The sequence below is a fragment of the Scyliorhinus canicula genome, chromosome 7, assembly GCF_902713615.1.
Source record: "Scyliorhinus canicula chromosome 7, sScyCan1.1, whole genome shotgun sequence".
Taxonomy (NCBI): domain Eukaryota; kingdom Metazoa; phylum Chordata; class Chondrichthyes; order Carcharhiniformes; family Scyliorhinidae; genus Scyliorhinus; species Scyliorhinus canicula.
The window spans coordinates 44,359,536-44,381,569 of NC_052152.1; the positions used below are offsets into that span (position 1 = coordinate 44,359,536).

Genomic DNA, 22,034 nt, shown 5'->3' on the forward strand with positions numbered 1-22,034 from the left:
GTCATTTGAGGGTTCTCGTTTTCAAATTATTTCATTGATGTGTTCTGCAAACTGAGTAATGACTTGAAATTCCTGGATGTTGAAGCAAAAATTTTATTATTTTGATTTTAAAATATATTAATTCTGCAGAGAGATGGATATTTTTGGGAAGTTTGTAGAGATTGCAATTATTTTTAAGAATATTTTAGAAGTATCAGTCCAGTAGCAGTGTTTTTCAAAAGTAAACTCACTGATTTATTTGTTATCCTATACATATCATGAACTTTGTTCAATTGATCAGATCTTAAAGCGGTAGCACCGTGGTTAGCACAGTTGCCTCGCTGCTCCAGGGTCCAAGGTTCGATTCCCGGCTTGTTTCACTGTCTGTGCGGAGTCTGCATGTTCTCCCCATATCTGTGTGGGTTTCCTCTGGGTGTTCTGGTTTCCTCCCACAGTCCAAAGATGTGTAGGTTAGGTGGATTGGCCATGGTAAAATTCTCCTTAGTGCCTAAAAAGGTTAGGTGGGGTTGTGGGGATGGGGTAGCCTTCAATCTCATTTATACTCTCTAGCCCACTCTCCATGTGTGCCTCCTTTCCTCGATTTTCTCATGTCAAGTTGTCTTTCAAGTTTGCTGTCTCATGATTCTTTTACCTTGAATTGTTTGTCTTGTATTTGTTCTGTTTATTCACTCCTTCCCTATTTTTATTTCTTGGCCTTTCTCTTTTGCCCTTTCATTTTCCATTCCTGTTTCCTACATTGATTCATGCATCTACTCTTTCATATGTGTCAGTTCTTCCTACATTATGACAGCGATTACACTTTAAAAAGTAAATGCTTGTGGATGTCATGGCATCATGACAAGTGCTATATAAATGCAAATTTATTTTTTATTTCTGTGCTTTTTCCCTTGGCTCTTGTTAGTTTTTCATGCACAAGCTTTTGGCATTCTCTTGTTCTTATGCTTGTGTATTTTTATTATTTTCCTCTCGTTCTTGTCACCTTTCACTTGCTTCTTTCTGATACTTAGTTTTTTCGAGCACGTTCTCATTCTCCATTTCTCATGTTTGTTTGGCGCTTGTGCTCTTTGGTTCTTGTATACAGTACTTGCTTCCTGGTCCATTGTATTCACTTATCTTTTCATGTGCCTTTTCACTGTGTATGCATTCCCATGCTATTGTTCTCTTTCATGCCATCTGCCTTGTTCTTTTTTTCATGTGCTCTGCTGTGTGCACTCTTCCATTTTCTTTTGTACAGCCCCCCTCACATGCATATATATTCTGAGTGTTTTTATCTCCCTAACTGTCTCTGCCGTTTCAGCTCAAGCTGAAAATATTAGACATTTACTGATGGCATCATGATTAACTCTGGTCCAATTTCATTCGTTCCCAGGTAAAGAACTTTTTTTCACCGATCAGGCCAGCAGAAGATTCTGCTGGTGAATCTGTTGACCGAATGTACTGACAGAAATTAAGTTATAGAGTAAAATCAATTCAGATTTACATGTTTTTGTAGACACGTTGGGCAGGTAAAAGAGAAAATAAGGCAGAGGAAACCATGTGGTTAGAAGAGAAAAATACTATTTTATTCCTCATAAAGAAGTTGAGGAGAAATGGAGGAAAATAAAAAATGAATAATTCAGCTGAGTGAGAAATGTGTGTGAGAAATTGTAAATCATTTAAAAAAAAAAAAAAAAAATCTTGAATGCCCTGGTACTGATGTGCATTTTCGCCTTGACTTTATAGTTGGAGGATTGCCACACAGGTGCACAAATGACAAGGTAGTGAAATGGACACCTGTGCTCCAGTGTACCATTTTCTGGAGCGATGGGATATGGCTTTGTCCTAGCAACATCCCGGTTTATATTCTGTCACGTTAAAATGTTTCTTGATAGATGTTTAAATGTTTGCCTACCTGCTTGATCTGGGATTGGTGCGTGAAATGTGAAATTTAAAAAAAAGAAAACGAACAGCGTAGCATAAACTACTGAATCACTATGAAGGACAGTAGCACAGAAAAAAATGCATTCAAAAATTTTGCTTGAGGGATCACCAAGATATGAGGTAACTGTTTTAACAGTTTGTGCTTGCTTTGCTCATGACCATTGTCTTCCAAAAGCTAAATAATACAGATGCTGGAAATTTGAAATATCAATAGAAAATGCTGGAAATACTCAGCAGGTCAGGCCGCACCTTTGAAGAAAAATAAAAGTTGACCTTTTGGGTCGTTAACTTTTCAATACAGTACATTTTTGTCTTGTTAGTAGCAACATTTTAAGGCACTTTATAAAGTTGTGCAGTCTGATTTATAGCTCAAGCTGGTTATGAGTCAACTATAGTTAACTCTATTTTCAAGAAGGTGCAAAGAGTAATTGAATGATGGGATGTTAATGACTGTACCATGTAACTGTGGTTAGCACAATAGATTTAGCGGGAACAGCATTGTATTTTTATGGCAAAAACCATAGCTGGTCCCTAACTATAAAGAAAATCTGACACCTGTGTTGGATAATAGCTAGCAGTTACATTGGCTTGGAAACCAGTTGTTCAACCGCTTTCTGTTCATATTTTTACACTCTTTGCGTTTGTGTTTTGGTCTTCCTCCTCTAGGTGCCCAAACAAATGGACTGGATTTCCAGCGGCAGCCCATCCCAACAGGAGGCCCACTCACAACAGCACAGGCTCAGGCCTTACTGGGACAGCTGCACCAGGTATAACATGCTACAACTGGAAAGAAAATCATCCATGTTGCAATTCATATTTCCTTCTTTTATTTACGAAAAATGGATTGCAGTGAGACCGCAGAGCAAGTGGGCTTGGAATTCCACCCAGATAACCACGTAACCTGGATTGAATCAATTCATATAACGTAAAAGATTTCAGAATAAGTGATTTGCTATTTTACGCCCAAGTATCTGCGATCCTTTACACTAATTCAACATACTCTTGATCTGAGCCAGTATATAAAACTGACTACATTTCCAGGTAAGAGAGTTGAATTTCTGCCACAGTGGGGTTCAACACATTGCGTCCAGATTCCCAGGTGCACAGATACCCATGATCACATGAATCCAATGTTATTCACTTGGCCAGACAGTCAATTGAACCAAAGATTTTCCTTGCTGCTGCAAAGATCATGAATTATTTTTTAAAATTTGAACAATGCGCCATTTCCTGGCAATTCCATCATGGCATCTTGAGGCCTCCTTGCCCTGCTTGCAGTCACAAATGAATTATGTTTAATTATGGTGGGTGATTACACAGATGCAAAGTGGATTTTGGATACAATTGATGCTACTGAGTTAACACAGAAACCTGGGCATAACCTTGGTGGTGTCTGAAACATTCTCGATTCACTTTGACAAATGTTATCCTTGGTGGAAACTCCAGGCCAAGGTATTTTGTCAAAGTGATCAGGTGATCATTGTGTGTTGTCTTAGTTAGGTTTACACTATATTTTTTTGTTCAGAAAAAGTCCCAGAAATCTAGGATATAGTCGACCAGCTTTATTCCAAGTTAGTATTTGAACTTCTTCCCAGTTACAAAATTAGTTACTTGAGGATAACCGGGTATTATTGAGTGTGTGACAGTAAACAGATGGTGCCGAATGATAAATCTGTGTCTCTTGGGCTCTGCTGTACGTGCATAATTTGTTATAGTTGCCTGATGAAGAAATAGGCAAGCAATATTGGAATATATTTGATGCAAAGTGAAGTGGCATGAACCTTTGCTATTTTACATGGAAAGGTGATTTGCCCTGTGTAGGTGTATCTTTTTATTATTATCATATTAAATTACATTGTGCATAAGTGCCTCCTGTACAACACCATTCATGTTTTGGATGCAAATTACACAGTTTATCCAGAATGGACCACTTCAGTAGTACATTCCACTACCTTTATATATGCTTCTTTTAATAGTTGGCTTATAAATTGTACTTCTGATTCAAATAAAAGCTTGTTTTAGCTTGGTAGAAAGTTCTGTGTTGTGACCTGAAAAATTGGAAGTCTTGTTTTCTTTGAGGAGCAGTTTTAAGATGTTCATGTTTGTAACATTTTAAGGTTATCTGTTGATCAGACTCTATATTAGATACACAAGTATTCATAGTGCACTTGAGGAAAATAAAGCCTTTTGCCATTTTCGCAGCAAAAAATCTCCATTATCCTAGTGATTGCAGAAATTGCAGTCTTAGTAGAGAATAGAGAGAATTATTTGTAAATGTAAAGGGGCGATTTTGGTTTTGCTGCAAACTGCATGCTACGTGGCTTGAGTTGATGAATAAATTCCTTGTAACTTGCACTCCGTTTGTTTGTCACTTCCCTATTGCTTATTTAGTTTTATTTCCATTTTTCAAGGGCCCATTTATTTGTAGCTATCACTTTTTTTTGTCAGCTCCTTCTATCATGTCATCTTAGCAAAATGTTTTTTTATGTACACATATATACTGTACTGTCATTTTCTTGTCACTTCAGGTTAACTACATGTCAGATGTGACGAACAGATGCTTATATGTGAGTTTTCACACCTATAATATTTATTGAGGTTATTATTGCGGCCATGTGCACTATTGCTTGTTCAGGCTTGCGAGGCATCTAAATTTACTATTTTTTTACTGCTGGAAATTTATACTTAAAAAATTCTTAACAGAATATTGCGCTTTGAATGTTCTTGCTGCTGAACTCCCTAAAATATAGTGGCAGCTAAAAGGCATTTCAGAACAAATAATGCATCCAGGATATTGTTCATGCCAATGCACCTTTAAACCCCAAAATTAGTAGTGAAAATTGAATTGTAGGAATTATTTCCAGGCAGGAGCATGGGGAGGGAATACTCCTGTTTATAAATGTGTTAATATAATTTTACATAACAAACCTAATACAATTTTACATAACAAACCTAAACATGATTTTGCTGAAAGCTTTCTTGTGTATACTGTGTTTAAATTTCAAACTGGTCATGAGATTAATTTCCTGATTGTGTAACCCATTCCTATTTAGTAATCCTCTCATACTGTTTGTTAGATTCTTTTAATATAACTGAACTTTCATTAACCTTGAATGAAGGCTCATACAGAGGCTAGCAGCCTCTACTTTTGTGCAAGTCAGAAAATCTTTCATGACGTTTGTTGCCAAGTGGTTAGATTCTGTGCCTTTAAATTCATCTTTCTAGGCTGTATCTATTCTAGCTGTACAAGATGCAAATATCACAGTGGATGACTACCAATGCCGGGTTCTGAATGTTTTCACTGGTACTATTCAGATAAAAATGGTGGTATCTATTTTATTTCAAATCAAGAGTCTTTGTGGATAACTTGAACTAGTGATTGATCACTATAATAGTTCAGTAAGAAGTCTTAAAACACCAGGTTAAAGTCCAACAGGTTTGTTTCGAATCACTAGCTTTCGGAGCACTGCTCCAAAGTCTTTACAACTAGTTGCTCTTTCTGGACCTGTAAAGACTTAATTACCTGCAAAGACTTGCATTCAAAGTATAGTCTTGTATCTTTGACTTTGCCTACATGTATATATGTTTCTGGAACCCACCTCTTCATTCACCTGAGCAAGGAGCAGTGCTCCGAAAGCTAGTGATTTGAGACAAACCTGTTGGACTTTAACCTGATGTAGTAAGACTTCTTACTGTGCTCACCCCAGTCCAACGCCGGCGTCGCCATTTCATGACTATAATAGTTGCAAATGGAGAATGTTCCATTGTATTGATCTTTTGTACTGGTAATTGAATATTAAATATTGGAAGTGCCTTTTAATTATGCTCTATAGTAGTTGGCACCTTGGTTAGATAACCCCCTCCAATTCCTCTTCTGACTCTAGTCTAGAAAATGGACAGTTTTCAAGTCTCCAAATGTTAGATACCCAAATAGATGGGTTACCTTTTGCCCTTCTTCAACAGAAAATACATTATTATTATTTGGCATGTTTCCTAAAAGGCAGCCAAACATGTACACTTTGTTTTTTTTTCATTTTGTGATTTTGCAGTGACCACAAAATGCCATTTTATTGCCAGGTGGAGAACTGCTGGTGTTGTCTGTTAAGAACCCCGTTGATGTTACCTGTGTGAGTGTCTCAAAACCCCGAAGGATAACTTGAAACACTGGCTCTTAGTGGTGTATTTTTGTTTGGAGTAATGTACAACCCATTGAAGAACCAGTCCAGTCATTGTATAAATGATTCATAAAAAATATTTATTAAAGTAAAATAAAAGAAAAAATACATGACAAAAGTCTAACATACACTTTAGTATATGAATAACTAAACACATCATTTTATCTGAAGTTACCTCTAGTTCCCATAATATATCCATGTCCCCATGACTCACATGAGACGCCCCTTTTCCCAAACAACATCCAATTTTAGTAACTATAGGTCAAATCCAGTTAATAGTTACCGTTTAGGTGACCAAGTCTGGGAAATGTCTCTTCCTGGTTTAAAGGAGAATATCTTAAATCTGTTGGAGCTCTAAATGTTAGCTGGAACAGGCCTCCGTGCTCGGATCGCAGATGGAACTGGCCTCTGGCTGTTGGATGGAGAACAAACCTGCTTTCCCATTGAGGGTGTGAGCAATTATATTGTTCAATCTCTTTGATATTCCCCTCTGTGGATTCTGCTATCTACCTCACTCAAATTCCTTGCTTACATTTATATAGTCCCGGTGATCTCTAGTAAACAATGTTTTGATATGGCTTTTCGCACCTCGATGTCTCCAGACTCCTGTTACTGGAAATTCCCATCTCATTATTCTTCCTAAGTACCTGCTGGTGGTGTTACTTTTCTGTTATTTTATTTTCATCTCAAATTCGCTGCTCCTCGTTAACGTTCCAAATTCAAGACTTGTCTCCTTCAGGAACCAATTAAATATTTTGCATAAAATATGTTTAATTATTTTCACCGAACATTTCATAGAAATCTTGTTTAAATTGGCACGGAGTCTACAGATAGGCAAATTCCCTAGGTTTAAATGGAAGAGCATGGAGTATGGTTAGTACCAATGATAAAATGCATTAAATAATGATACTAAATGCCATAGGATTTTTCAAGAATATACAACTGGAAAGCGAGTACCTTATTCAGCAGATCTATGATGCCACCAATTCCGTCCCCCTCCTTGGTCACTTTCTCAGGTTGATTCATTCTATTTGCAACCTGCCATCCTATTTGACTTGAGCTAAGCTTCCAAACCCATATCCCCATCATCACAGAGATTGCCTACTTCCACCTCCATAACATCTTTGCTTCAGCTTATCTACTACTGATACTTCTGAACTCAACAGTGCTAATGCTGTTCTGGCTTGTCTCCCATTTGTCACCCTTCACAACTTGAGCTCATCCAGACCGCTGCTGCCTGATCCCAATCCATACTCCCCGTTCCTGCTGAGCTACTCTGGCTCCTGGTCTACCAACATTTCAATTTTAATATCCTCAAACTAATGTTCAAATCCCTCCATGACCTCAACCCTCTCTATCTCATCATTCGTCCAAATTTGAAATCCTGGCATAACTTACTCTGTAACCCATTGTTGGCAGCTGTGCCTTCAGAGAATTATCTCCTAAACTCTATTAGGGCCCTCTCTGCACCTATCGTTCCTTTAAGACCACCCCTAAAACTTAAACAATTTTTTGATTAGATTAGCTCAATATACATCAAGCCCCAAAGAGACATTGTCCTTTCCTGGAGGGGAAAAAGCAAGTGCTTGTCAAATAAGCCTCCTATCCCAAGTCACCAGTGAAGAACTTTCTTAAAGACTGCTTCAGTGCTATATTCTTAACTATTCCAGGATTTACTGTTGGTTGTTAGCAATTTCTATCCATCACAGTGCTGTCACCAGTAGGTAGATGCAGGAAGTATATTCATGATGGTGGGGGAGCCAGAACCAGGGGTTACAGTCTGATATGGGGAAGACCATTTAGGACAGATGTGAGGAGAAATTTCTTCACCCAGAGCATGGTGAGTCTGCGGAATTCTCTACTACAGAAAGTAGTTGAGGCCAAAACATTGTATGTTTTCAAGAAGCAGTTAGATATAGCACTGGGCAAAGGGGATCAAAGGATTTGGGGGGAAGACGGGATAAGGCTATTAAGTTTGATGATCAGCCATGATAATGAAAGGCTCTCCTCCTAGTTTCTACGCTTCTGTGTAAACGTTGAAGGTCTTCGTTATTGACCATTATGGGATATTCTATGTCCTGAGATTCATACGCGCTCGCTTTGTTGCCTTTTGATGGCTCATGTTTATTCCATTGTGAGTATTTTAAAACTCTTCATCCCAGAGGACTGTGGATACTGAAGACAATTATTAAATTGAAGTCAGGCCAATATAATTTTGGGCATTAAGGAAATCCAGGTATTTGGGGGGAAAAGGCGAAGAAGTGGATTTGATTTTGAAATTCAGCCACAAATGATTGGCCACAGCTTGAGTGGATTGTGTGGCCTATTCCTGCTCTTATTCCTTTATGATCTAAATTTATCCGTGGCAATGCTTACTTCTATGATCACAAATGGAATTCCCAAGTCCCTAATTGATTTTCTGTTGCACAACACATTTTCTCCCGCAGCGAGTATTAAATCCATAAGGAAATATGCTAAATACAGTAAGATTTCAATATTGTTCCTGTGTCCAGTAATTATAAATCAATGTTTCTTGATGTTGAAGGTACAAACAATGGAAACCGTACGATTTGGGATAATCGAAGAGCATCTAGAAATGAGAAATATAATGAGCAGTGAGCTTTCATTGCAAAAGGGAAAATATTGTTTAACTCATTTAATTTGAGGTGGTGACAGAGAGGGTATTTATCTGGATTTTCGGAAAACCTTTGATATGGTGCCTCATAATAGACTAATGAATATGGAGCCAGAGGGCAAGTGGCAGAATGGATTGCTAGCAGACTTCCAAGACTTTTTTTAAGAGTGGGAATAACGGGTAGTTATTTTGAGTGGCAGAAGCTGGAAAGTGTTGCTCCGTGCTGATCACTGCTGGGACTACTGCTGTTCACAATTTACATTAACTCTTTAGACTTTGGAATCAAAAATATAATTTTTAAATTTGCAGATGATGCAAAGTTGAAGGGATGACGGTCCATACTGAGGAGGACATAATAAACTTGAATGAGCAAATAAACGTGAGGTAGACCATCCCTGATTTTAATTGCTCCACTGTTGATGTCTGTACCTCGAGTTGCCAAGCCCCACCATAGCTGTGGAATTCCTCCCCAAAACCTTCTCCACCTCTCTATCTCTGTCTCTTCCTTTAAGGCACTCCTTAAAACTTAACATTTTGACCTAGCTTTAGTACCCGAATATGTCTTTATGTGAGTTGGTATGTTATTACGTTAAAGTTGTTCTTTTGCCTGTCTAAACATTAAATATAACTCTCTACTCTGGTGTCACCTTCATGATAACTGAGGGTCATTGTATATTATCATAAAACCTTAAAGCACAGAAGGAGGCCATTCGGCCCAACAGATATGCATGGTTTCTTTGTGAGTTTCCCTACATCATTCATCATAGCCTTGTAATTTTCGCCTACTTTTTTTTCTCTTTACATTTTGCATTTCCTCTTTACAATCCCCTCTCAGTATACCCTTTCACTCGGCAACTATATCTTATCCAAGTATGGCTCTGTGTAGAATTTCTTTTGTAATGTTAAAAGCGACATAAGGTGGTTAGTACCTGGTTTACTAACATGTTAGGCACGATCTACCGGCCGCATTGCGCTCAAGCGAGAGTGCAACACCCGTTTGATCCTGGGAGAGGCGTCCCGTGGGCTTTCCAGCATCCTTTACGCCTCGTGGGATTTGCCCAAGTCCTGTGAGGCGTCAAAGACTCCTGCCCAAAGGGGGCATGGCCAAACAATGTGTGACTACTTAGGTGAGGTAACCCATGATCTACTGGCCTCCCAGGATCTGCCGGCATCCTCAGCGAGCCACAGGCCGGCACAGTTCAATACTGGTCGACACAAATGTGGATCTCTGGGGATTTATTGGTCCACCAGATGCTACTGCTTGGCCAGGGATAGTGCAGGGTGGTCCCCTGGCCTTCCCCCTGGAACATGGGCACCATAACACTGCCAGGCTGGCACCTTGGCATTGCCACCCTTGCAAGGTGCCTGGATGGTACTGCCAAGCTGGCATGAGCAGTGCCATGATGGCAGGGCAAGGGTGCTTGGGTACCAGGCTGGCACCGGCAAGGGTCAATAGCTGGGGGGGGGGGGGGGAGAGGTATGAAAAATGGGAGTGGGGTGCAGGGCAGGTAAGTAGAGGCCTGGTGGTGGCGGCAGCATGGCGAAGGGTGGGGGTCCTGGAGGCGGGGGCTGAACAGTGGTTGGGCCCCATAGCGGGGTGTCCTTAGTTGCGGGGCGGTGGGCAGGCGAGGAGAGGAGGTGTAATGACCAAGTGTGTGAGGGGTGACATTTCCCATGTTGGGGGGAGGGGCTGTGGGGGACCAGAGAGGTCAGGGCACCCTTTTAAATGGCTGCTCGATCTCTGAATTCAGCTTCCCAGTGCTTGAAAAAAATTCTAAGTGTGGGCTAAACTGGTGCGAAATTCCCCAGGGCCCAAAGAAGTAACTACATGTCGTTTTTTTTAGCGGTGGGGAACTCGCCGACAAAGTCGGCGGGAAACTGCCTGCAAAACTGCCTGTGTTTAGCTCACAGGGCTAAATCGCTGGCTTTGAAAGCAGACCAAGGCAAGCCAGCAGCACGGTTCGATTCCCATACCAGGCTCCCCGAACAGGCGCCAGAATGTGGCGACTAGGGTCTTTTCACAGTAACTTCATTTGAAGCCTACTCGTGACAATAAGCGATTTTCATTTCATTTTCATTCAAAACCGAAACCTTTCTGTTAAATTCTGCCCCATATTCCTATAGTTGTGCTAATTTTTGTTTTCAAATCTTCTTGCCTGTTAACACTGTTTTCTATTTGGTGGCTTACGCTATCTTTGAAAAGAGTATCACAATTTGTAGTTTGACAACCATCACTTAAGAAAAGGGAACTGTTTAAGCCGCCCTGCCTTGGGAACCATTAGTACAAGCAAAGTGCAAGATCTCTAACGAGACTTACAAGTATCTTTAGCTCGGTTTTTGACATCTGGCTTGTAAACCATCTCTGCGGGAATTTATAAATATCCCTCCGAGGATATTAATTGTTTTTATTTGTACTAAGTACAAGCATCATTAACATTCTCCATTTCTCCCATTTTTGTTTCCTATTTCGGTTGACTTTTGCTGGAGTAATGTTTTACAGGGATAACAGTATTCTGCTCCCTCAGCCAAGTGACCATTTTTTTAAAAAATGTGTAAGCGTAGACAAACTATTTGACCATAAAAAATCTTCACAACCCAAGCTGATCTCATCGATAATTACATTTTGCATTGAATAGTGATCAGGGGTACGAAACCTGGCGAACACTTTCCTCGCTTATTCCGCGGCCTGAAGGCTAATTGTTTCCCAGCTGTTATCATGACTGAAATTACCCAGATTGGGGATTGACTTTTGCTGCATTCATTCAAAACCCTTATCCAATAAAAATCTATCAATCTCCGACTTTAAAATTTAAGTTGACTCAACATCCACAAGCTTTTGTGGGAAGAGAGCTCCAGATGAAAAATGCTTCTGATTTCTCTCCTAAATCACCACCTCTTTTTAATATTATGCTCTTTTGATTCAACACCTGAGAAAATAGTTCACCTGTATCACATAGAAGACAGAGGGTGGTGGTGGTGGATGGAAAATTTTCAGACTGGAGACCAGTTACCAGCGGTATACCACAGGGTTTATTAACAGGGGGCTTGAGTTTAAAAGCAGTGGGTATATGCTGCAACTGTACAGGACCCTGGTGAGACCACATTTGGAGTATTGTGTGCAGTTCTGGTCACCTCACTATAGGTGGGATGTGGAAGCATTGGAAAGGCTGCAAAGGAGATTTACTAGGATGTTGCCTGGTTTGGAGGGTAGGTCTTGTGAGGAAAGGTTGAGGGAGCTCGGGCTTTTCTCTTTGGAGCGGAGGAGGATGAGAGGCGACTTAATAGAGGTTTATAAGATGATGAGGCGGATAGGTAGAATGGACGTTCAGAGACTATTTCCTCGGGTGGATTTAGCTGTTACAAGGGGGCACAACTATAAGGATCGGGGTGGGAGATATAGGAGTAAGGTTCTTTACTCAAGAGAGTGCCTAGGGTGTGGAATGGACTGCCTGCTGTGATAGTGGAGTTGGACACTTTAGGAACTTTCAGGCAATTATTGGATAGGCACATGGAGCACACCAGAATGACAGAATGATCTTGATTTTGGACAAAGCTCGGCACAACATTGAGGGCCGAATGGCCTGTTCTGTGCTGTACTGTTCTATATTCTATATTTGGGTATCTATCCCATTTCTTGTTAGTTACTATTGAATCTGCTTCCACCACCCTTTTCAGCTAGATCATAGCAACTTGCGCTTAAAACAAAAAATTTGACTTATCCCATCTTAAATCTATGTCCTAGTTACTCACTGATGCTGCTGACAATGGAAAGAATTTCTCTATTTGCTGTTATCAAGCACTTCATGATTTTGAACACCTCCATTTAATATACTTGAGCCTTCTCTGCTCTAAAGAGATCAACCCAATTTCTCTAATATCTCCAAGTAACTGAACCTCTTCATTCCTCACACCAGTCTTCCCTCAAGCCTGGTGCAAAGAATTGATCATCAGTAATCCAACCGAAACTTAACGAGCGATTTACAAAGGTTTAGCATTATTCTGTTGCTGAGGGGCGACCTGATTGTGGTATACAAAATTATGAGAAACATGGGCAGGGTGGATAGGAAGCAGCTGTTTCCTCTTATTTGAAGGGCCAGACATGAGGGGGACACAAGTTCAAGGTGAGAGGCAGGAGCTTTAGGGGGAATGTGAGGAGAAACCTTGTTACCGAGATGGTGGTGACAGTCAGGAATGCACTGCTTGGGAGGGTGGGAGAGGCGGATTGCCTCAAATCCTTTTTTAAAAAAAAAAACAAAAGTGCCTGGATGAGCACGTGGCACGTTGTAACATTTAGGGCTATTAGCCAAGTGCTGGTAGATGGGATTGGGTAGGTAGGTCAGGTGTTTTTCATGTGTCGGTGCAGACTCAATGGGACAAAGTGCCTCTTCTGCACTGTATTTTCTGTGATTTTGTTTTCTAGGCTTCTGTTTTAAAAATCAAGGACCTTATGCAGTTTATAACCACCTCCTCTGCTTGTCCTGCTACCTTAAAAGATTTCTGTTGTAAATTCCCAGGTTTTGTTCATGCAGGCCCTATAAGTTTAAAAAAAAATATTATTGTATTTTGCTTCTCATCATTCTTCCAAAATATAATTTTATACTTCTCTGCATTAAATTTGACTTTTCTGTTTGCTTACAGGATGTGGGCATCGCTGGTAAGGCCAGCATTTATTGCTCATCTCAATTGGTCATGAGAAGCTTTTTTAAACTGGTGCAGTTGTTTGATGTAGATATGATTGATACATTTGCATTAGAAACAGTTCACTCAGCTCATTCCTGTGATGAAGGGCTTAGCTTTTGAAGAAAGGTTGAACAGGTTGGGCCTATACTCATTGCAGTTTAGAAGAATGAGAGGTGATCTTATTGAAACATATGTGACCTTGAGGGGACTTGATGGAGTGGATATTGGGAAGATGTTTCCTGTTGTGGGAGAAATTAGAACAAGAACTCCTGCTCTTAAGTTCAAAATGTTCCTGAGTACATCTGGGTACCGTTGGGCAGTGAGTTCCAGGACTTTGACCTGACTATGAAGGAACAGTGATTTATTTCCAAGTCAGCATGGAGTGTGACTCTTCGAAGAACTGGCAGTTGTTGTCCATGTTCTTGCATCCTTGTTCTTCCAGGTGTTACAGGTCATGGATCTAGAAGGTGCTGTCTTGAAGCTTTGGCAAACTGCTGCAGTGCATCTTGTACATACTGCAGACATAGTTCATGTTTCAGGTGCAGAGTTTCTTGAGCATTGTTGGAGCTGCACTCTTCGAGATAAATAAAGACCATTCATCACACCCCTGACTTGTGCCTCGTAAATGTTAAAATTAGGACTTTAGTTACTGAATGCCAATCTCCTGGTCATCCCCAACCTGCTCAATGGTTGCTTGAACAATCAGGCATATCACTGGGTGGCTCTGAACAGTCAAATATGGCAAGCCTATTATTATTGTGTACAGAAAAGAGCTAAATTTTTCCTATAGGAGGAATCGGGCTAACCAATACATGGGGAAAGGAGCTTTATTCACAACTTGGTCCATGGCCTCTCAGCACTTGCATTTTGGCTGCGGTTAAATTTGATTCTTTGCCAGGAATTGAGTGCACTCGATGATTTCTACGGTAATATCTTAACTGTCCAGGTACTGGCCATGAATAGCTTAAAACATAGATTTTAGAATAGCAACCCAAACTTTGTGCTGTCACTGGATTTAGAGAAAAAATTATGGTATTCCCCTTTTAAGAAATAATTTATTCCATTCTAGGTCAATGAAACACTGAAGTACCATTTAGATTTTTGTTTAAGAATGGATATAAAATTCTACAAAGAACCCACTGTACTGAGTTTTTTTCTTAAAGTACACCAGAGGTATGCTGTACTTGACAGTAATTATTAGCCATTGCTTCCAAATTTCTCTGATCTGCATACAACCCAAGTTTTATGCGAGAGGTTTTAAGATTTGGTGGCTTTTATGACTGTAGTGTAATCCGGTTACAGGAGTTCCTATATTATTTATTGTGTTTCCCCATTCAGTCACTTATTTTAATCCCTTTTTAGTCTTTTTGTGCTGTCCTTGTGAAAAGAAAGAATGCTGTAAACAATACTGCATCTCATTTTTGCCTATGGGTGGTGGTGGCAGTTTAAATAATTGCACATGGTCATTGTGTTTAAAAGTACTATTATATTTACCAGTATTAGAGGTGTAGGTTGTCTCTGTAAATTTTTGTTCTTGCACTAGTTGGTACATGAAAATACAACCTTCTGAGACAATAATGCTGCTGCAGTTCTAATCTTTTGCAGATCCCTGATTTTAATTGCCCTATCATTGGCAGTCGTGGCTGAAGAGGCCTTCACCCTAAGCTCTAGAATTCCCTCCCTGATCTCCACCTTGCTTTTCTCCTTTTAAGGACACTCTTTAAAACCTACCACTTTCCTAAGCTCATGTTTATATGCTCTAATATTTCCTTATTTATCAAATATTGTTTATAATACTTCTGCATATGCTTTGGGAGATCTTTTACAAAAAAAACCCTTTAGATGAAACTAACATCATCATTTATATGGGATCCTGAAAACTTGCCCAAGCTCCCCTTGTTTCAAAAGAGACATTGTTCAATTTAAGAATAAGGTAAACAAGGCAGAGGAATAAAGTCGTTTTAAAGTGTTGTCACTGTTATAATGTAGGAACACGGCAGCCAATTTTCATTTAGCCAGCTCCCAGATAATTACCAAATAATTTATTTAGTGGTGTTAATTAAATAAGAATGTACTGGTGGATGGGGACCATTTAAGCATCTGCTTAAGAAGAAGCAGAGGGCTTACAAGCCATCTTGATGAGGGATGAAGATTCAGAAAATAAACACTCGTGGTGAAAAGCAGGAGATTAGGACAAGGAAACTGTAGAAGTGGTGGTGGACGAGACTGAACAAGGGGAGAAAAGTTACTTGCAATAGGAATAAATAAGTTATGTGGGGCAAGAGCAGGATGAAATGATGGGTCTATCATGGCAGTCCTATTGTAGGTCTTGGGAATGAGGTTGAAGAAGGCTGTGCGTGGTTGGAGGCCACAGGGTGACATTTTCTTGGAGATAGGAATTAGAAGCATGGGTAGGTCTTTTGGCCTTCGAGCCTGATCATAGCTCATCGTTCCTGACTGTCTCCATAACTCTTGACTCCCTTGTCTATCAAAAATCTACATAACACTTTTTTTTTTAAATTAAAGATTTTCCATGTACAATAAATCTTATAACCTAACCCACATTATCCATAGCAAATGATACACAAAACCAACAACAAAAACCTTTCAACAAAAAGGAGGGAGAGAGAGAGAGAGAACCCCCCTCCCACCGGCCACCTACACCTAAACCTGCAACTGACAGTGACTAATTCCTTAAAGAAGGAACTGAATGGCTGCCATCTCCGGTAGAACCCCTCAACCAACCCACTAGCTGTGTACTTGACTGTCTCCAGATACAAGAATTCCGTTAAGTCACCCACCATACTGCGGGGTTGGGCAGAGTAGAAGACCCCCACCCCAGCAGAACTATCCTCCAAGCAATATCAACAAGATGAAGGTGTGACATATGTCTTCATCCCTGCTTGCAGCGCCGGCGAGTCAGACACCCCAGCAATGGTCATCAGAGGAAAAGGCTCCAGATCAATATTCAGGAAAGCTGACATGGTGCCAAAGAAAAAGACCCAAATGCTTATCAATTTGGGACAAGACCAGAACATATGTCCCAGAGCACCGTTCGCACCTGTTCTCCAGCTCCGGAAAGAAGTCACTCACCTTAGCTTTGGTCAGGTATGCTGTATGCACCACCTTAAGTTGGATCAGACCACGCCGCGCACATGAAGGCATGGAGTGCACCCTATTAAGGGCCTCACTTCATTCCTCATCATCTACTATAGGTTCCAACTTCCTCTCCCACTTTGATACCACCTCATCCACGTGACCGAATCCGTCCGTTGATACTGGGTGTTACCCTCCTCTGACCCCGCCAGCAAAAAGATCCTCCACATCAGGAACGTTGGTGGTGTTACAGAAAATATTGGGAAGATCCCTCGTATAAAATTCCTTACCTGGAGGTGCCTGAACGAGTTCGGCCCTAAAAGCCCGAACTTCGTTGATAATTTCTCCAAGCTGGCAAACTGTCCCTCCACAAACAAATCCCCAAATCTCTTGAGCCCCCCCCCCCAAAAAAACCTAGACTGGGATTCTCTGCGCCGCAATCGGGGGTGGGAGGAAGGGAGGAGAGGAGTGCGGTTGACGCGGCGCCGGTCGGGGGCAATTGAAAGAGGCCACCGTGGCGATTCTCCGCCGACAACTGGTCGAGTTCCCTCCGGCGTGGTTCACTCATGGTTCCGCCCGGCGGGAGCTCGGAGCGGTGGCTGCGGACTGAGTCCGCGACCTCCCTGGTGAGAGGCGGGAGGGATCCGTCACCGGGTTGGGAGCCTCCAGGACGGCCAGGCGTGCGATGGGATGCCACCCATCAGGGGACGCACGCGATCTGCAGGGATGCCTATATTGTCGGGGCCGGCCCACTGTGGTCGGTAAATGCAGGGCCCCATATCGACAGCCGGAGCTGTGGGCGAGGAGCACTCCGAGGCCCTGCTAGCCCCCTTCAAAACGGAGAATCTGGAAAGTCCAGAGTGATTTGGAGAATTACGCCCATAGTGTCTAGTCTCGATGGCGCGAATAGATGATTGGTGCAAATAGGGGTCATCCTCGATATGGATCCAACCATGTGGGTGGCACGGTGGCAACACTGCTGCCTCACAGCTGCAGGGACCTGTGTTCAATTCCGGATTGGGGTGACTTGTGTAGAGTTTGCACTTTCCCTGTATCTGCATGGGTTTCCTCCGACTGTCCTAAGATGTGCAGGTTAGCTAGATTGGTCATGCTAAATTGCCCCTTCGTGTCCAATAGATTCGGTGGGGTTACGAGGAAGGGCGGAGTCATGGGCTTATGTAGGGTCCTCTTTCCAAGGGCTGGTGCAGACTTGATGGGCCAAATGTCGTCTTTAAAGTGCTGCCTGAATTGTCTCCATATATTTAAAGTCGACATGGCCACTGGCTTTGAGGAGTATCTGGCCAGAGAAAACGGAAGCAAAGCCGTCACCAGTGCATTGAGATTAGATCCCTTGCACTACCTGTATCTGCCTCCATATGGAACCCGGGTCACTGCACCACCGTAGTACCTTCTCAGTATTGGCCACCCAATAATAAAGAGGCAAGTTTGTTATTCTAGGTCCCCCGATTGTCTATCCCTTTGAAGAACTGCCCTGTGGATCATTGGGGTCATTCACTCTCTCTCTGTCTCTTTCTCTACATCCCCCGCCCCAAAAAAATGGATGTGATTAACCCTCTCAAAAACAGATTTAGGAAGAAAACAGGAAGACATTGAAAAAGAAACAAAAGCCTTGGGAGAGTGTTCATTTTAATAGACTGGACTCTACCTGCCAAGGTCAGGACAAGGTTATCCCACTTCTACAAAGTCTGATTAACCGTACTCCACCAGACTTGTGCAATTCAGTTTATGGAGCTGGGCCCAATCATGAGCTACCCGAATGCCCAGATACACAAAGCTAGAGCTGACCAGGCAAAAAAGCAGCAACCCCCATGCTTGCTCCCCTCCCCAGTGGATTAACTGGAAAGTACACTTTTCCAGATTCAACTTGTATCCCGAACAGAACCAAGGATCCTCAGTAGCTCCATTATTTCATCCATAGTGGGACCGGGTCTGTAACATAAAGCAGCAAATCATCAGCATATAGAGACACCCTGGGCGCGATTCTCAGCACTCCCGACGGTGCGGAGAATAGCGTGGCTCGTAAAATTTTACGGCCACGCTGTTCCGACGCCCTCCCGCTATTCTTCCCCCCCCCCCCCCCCCCCCCCCCCCCCCGCCCGACTCCCGATACGAATCGCTGCCGCCGTTTTTTTACGGCCGGCAGCGATTCTCAGCTGTTCGATGGGCCGAGTTCCCAGCCCTTTACGGCTGTTTTTACGAACGGCAATCACATCTGGTCTGGCCGTTCGTAAAAACGGCCGTAAACTCTCGATCTTTAAAACCATGGCACCGATTGGCACGGCAGTACCACGGCCGTGCCAAGGGTGCCATGGGCCCGCGATCGGTGGGCACCGATAGCGAGCCCGATGCCCGCGCACTCTTTGTCCCTCCGCCGCCCCGCTGTATCACTTCGCGGGGCGGCTGAGGGGCATCCCGGCCCGCGCATGCGCGGGTTTCGCGCAAATGCGCGATGACGTCATCCGCGTATGCGCGGGTTGGAGTCTTCCAATCCGCGCATGCGCGGCTGACGTCATATGACGCGTCAGCCGGCGCTAACTCTGGCAAGTGGGCTTAACGAAATTCGTTAAGCCCGCGATGCCGGAATTTACGGCGTCGGCATGCTAGCCCCGGCCGGGGACCAGAATCGGTTCCCGGTCGGGAAGGGGGGGGGCTGGCGTCAAACCCGCCCGGATTTGACACCAGCCTTACGATTTCTCCCCATATGGGAGAATCGCGCCCCCTGTGTTCCACCCTCCTCCTCCATATATAAATCTCACTCGGCCTTGAATAAATTCAATGACCCAGCCTCCATTGCTTTCTAGTAAGAGTAATGACTGTAGATTAACCCTCTTGAGAGAAAACATTTCTCCTCATCTTTATCTTATAAGGGAGCCCTCTTATTTTTAAATGGTGTCTCCTTGTTCTGGTCTCTCCCACAAGAAGAAACATCCTTTGACGAGTCACCCTGTTAAATCCCCTCAAAATCGTACATTTCAATAAGATCACTCTTACTATTCTAAACTCCAGTGGACATAGGCCCAACCTGTTCAACCTTCATAAAGATAAAGGAATGAGCCAAGTGGAACTTCTGAACTGCTTCTAACATAGTTGTATCATTTTTCAAATAAGGAGACCAAAATGTACTCACGATGTGGTCTCACCAGGGTATATCAGGTCAGTAATGGTGTGGGAAATGATGGTTTGATATGCAGTAGTGGCATCATAGTCCAGGGAAAGGTAGCAGGAGATGTCTGAGGGCTGGCCTTCAGACTTTGCAAAGCAGATATTTGTTCACTACAGCAGGTTTAGTGACAGGTTTAATCAGATTGGAGCTGAGAAAAGGCAAGCTCAAGTTCAAAACAAGTTAGAATAAGGGGAGTGGAGAAATGAGATCAGCAAATTGGCAGTTCCTATGGAAAGGATAAGAAGTCAAAAGTCTAGATGAATAAAGAATTCTGAAATGGGAGACATCCTGGACCAGAGTAGTCGATGTGGGTTACCTTTGACCAAAGAAGTGAGTATTGGGGGGGGGAGAGGTGATGGAAAAAGAGCTTCTTATCTTTCCAACAGGTTGTGGAATCTGATTATATTATTCATATGGTTTAGAATATAAAGTGTTGAATGTAAGATAAATGGAAACATCTGGTTAAGAAATTGGAATGTACCTCAAGTTAATGCAATTCAAACAAGCTCAGCTTAATCTGAATTTAAAGAGAACTATTGATTATCTTACGAGCTAGTGTCATGAAGACATTTAACAATTGGTGACCCATCTTTAAGCTTGTAATGGAGCTAGTAGGTCAACCTTGTGTCAGGAAAAGATTTGAGTCTTTATGCAGTTCCCAGCTGAAAAGAAATTAAAAGCCAATTGTAAACAAGAGAATTATTTAACAGAGCCAGCCATCTTGGAAATCCTAAAACTCTATTAGGGATATCAATTATCTATATGGGTTTCAGAATTAGTGTGTTATGTTCAGTGTAAAATAATTAATTTATATTTCTCTTTGAGGACATCTCAATGCATGCCACCTTGTTGTCGAGATGGGTTGTGCAGGTAGACGGTTATTTTGTTTTAAATTATCAAATATTTGCTTAGAAAGCAGGGAGTTGCACTTTAGATTTGGTGTAAATTTCAGCTTATTGAGTTGGGAGAGCCAATGAAGATGAATGTCAGTCATCCTGCACTTAAGCAGAGAAAATACTAATTAATTGTTAACTGAATAGAATATGCAGCTTGAGCTCATTTTGGATTTTGTAAGGTGAAAACCAGCTGGAAGATTTGCCTGGCTCACAGCTAAGGAAGCGGTCTTCAGTGGTCCTCACAGAGCCCTGTGGCAGGGAAGAGTCAGCAGAGTTAACTTGGAAGGCTGTGAAAAGGGAGTCGGTATTCTGCCGACAACCAGGCTAAAGGGCTAAGGCATCCAGTCATGAGGTCTTAAAGAAAAGTTGGAGGGTCACATAGCCAAAAAAAATAATGGAAGGATTCCTGTAAAATCTTACCTCAGAGAATTATAGGAACACTGGGGGAACTCCAGAGGGTTGTGGGAAGGAAAGCTGGGAGAGGGAGGGGCAGTAAAAATGAATTTCTAACTACGTATGCTATGAACTCTTGAGTTAAGTTAATTGTGATTGTTTTGCTTAATTATATACACAATAATGTTTGTTTTGTGTAAAATAATGTGAAATACGAAAAGTAGCAGAAGCAGTCTGTTCAGCCCCTCGAGCCTGCTCCACCATTTAATAAGATCATGATGGATCTGATTATAATCTCAAATTTGCATCTCACCTTCCCCCAATAATCAATCAACCCATTGCTTGTCAAGAATCTATCCACCTCTGCCTTAAAAATATTCAAAGACTCAGCTTCTACCACCTTTTTCAGAAGGAGTGTTCCAAAGACCTGCTCAGAAGAATTTTTTCACCTCATCTCCATTTTAAATGAATAGCCACTAATTTAGTTAACACTATATATTTTTTTTTAAATTATAAGTTTATAGTACCCAATAATTTTTTCCAATTAAGGGGCAATTTAGCGTGGCAAATTCACCTAACCTGCACATCTTTGGGTTGTGGGAGCGAAACCCATGCATTCACGGGGAGAATGTGCAAACTCCACACGAACAGTGACCCAGGGCCGGGATGCGAACCCGGGTCCTCAGCGCCGTAGGCAGCAATGCTAGCCACTGTGCCACCGTGCTGCCCTGTTAACACTATTTTTAGATTCTCATACAGGAAGAAGCATCCTCTCCACTTCCACCCTGTTAAGCCCCCTCAGGATCATGTATGTTTCAATCAGGTTGCCTCTTATACTTGTATAGTGGATATAAACCTAGCCTGTCTAGCCTTTCCTCATAAGACAACCCACCCATTCCAGGTAGCCGTCTGGTAAACTTTCTCTGATCTGCTTCCATATCCTTCCTTAAATAAGGTGACCAATACTGTACACAATACTACATATGTGGTCTCACTAGTGCCCTGTACAACTAAAGCATAACCAGTCTACTTTTGTATTCAGTTCCCCACACAGT

The 22,034-nt window shown here is 42.0% G+C and overlaps 1 protein-coding gene across 6 annotated transcripts in view; it reads left to right on the forward strand.

The window, feature by feature from the left end:
* LOC119968914 (POU domain, class 2, transcription factor 1-like) overlaps positions 1–22,034 on the forward strand; it is a 249,117-nt gene that overhangs the window by 100,426 nt on the left and 126,657 nt on the right. For 4 of the 6 annotated variants that reach the window (XM_038801893.1, XM_038801894.1, XM_038801896.1 and 1 more), the window contains 2 exons: positions 2,587–2,687; positions 4,449–4,487. In XM_038801893.1, coding sequence (XP_038657821.1) covers positions 2,587–2,687; positions 4,449–4,487 — 140 coding nt within the window. Of the gene's footprint in view, positions 1–2,586; positions 2,688–4,448; positions 4,488–9,083; positions 9,115–22,034 lie in introns of those variants that run through there. The other 2 variants (XM_038801895.1, XM_038801899.1) reach the window with 2 other exon arrangements.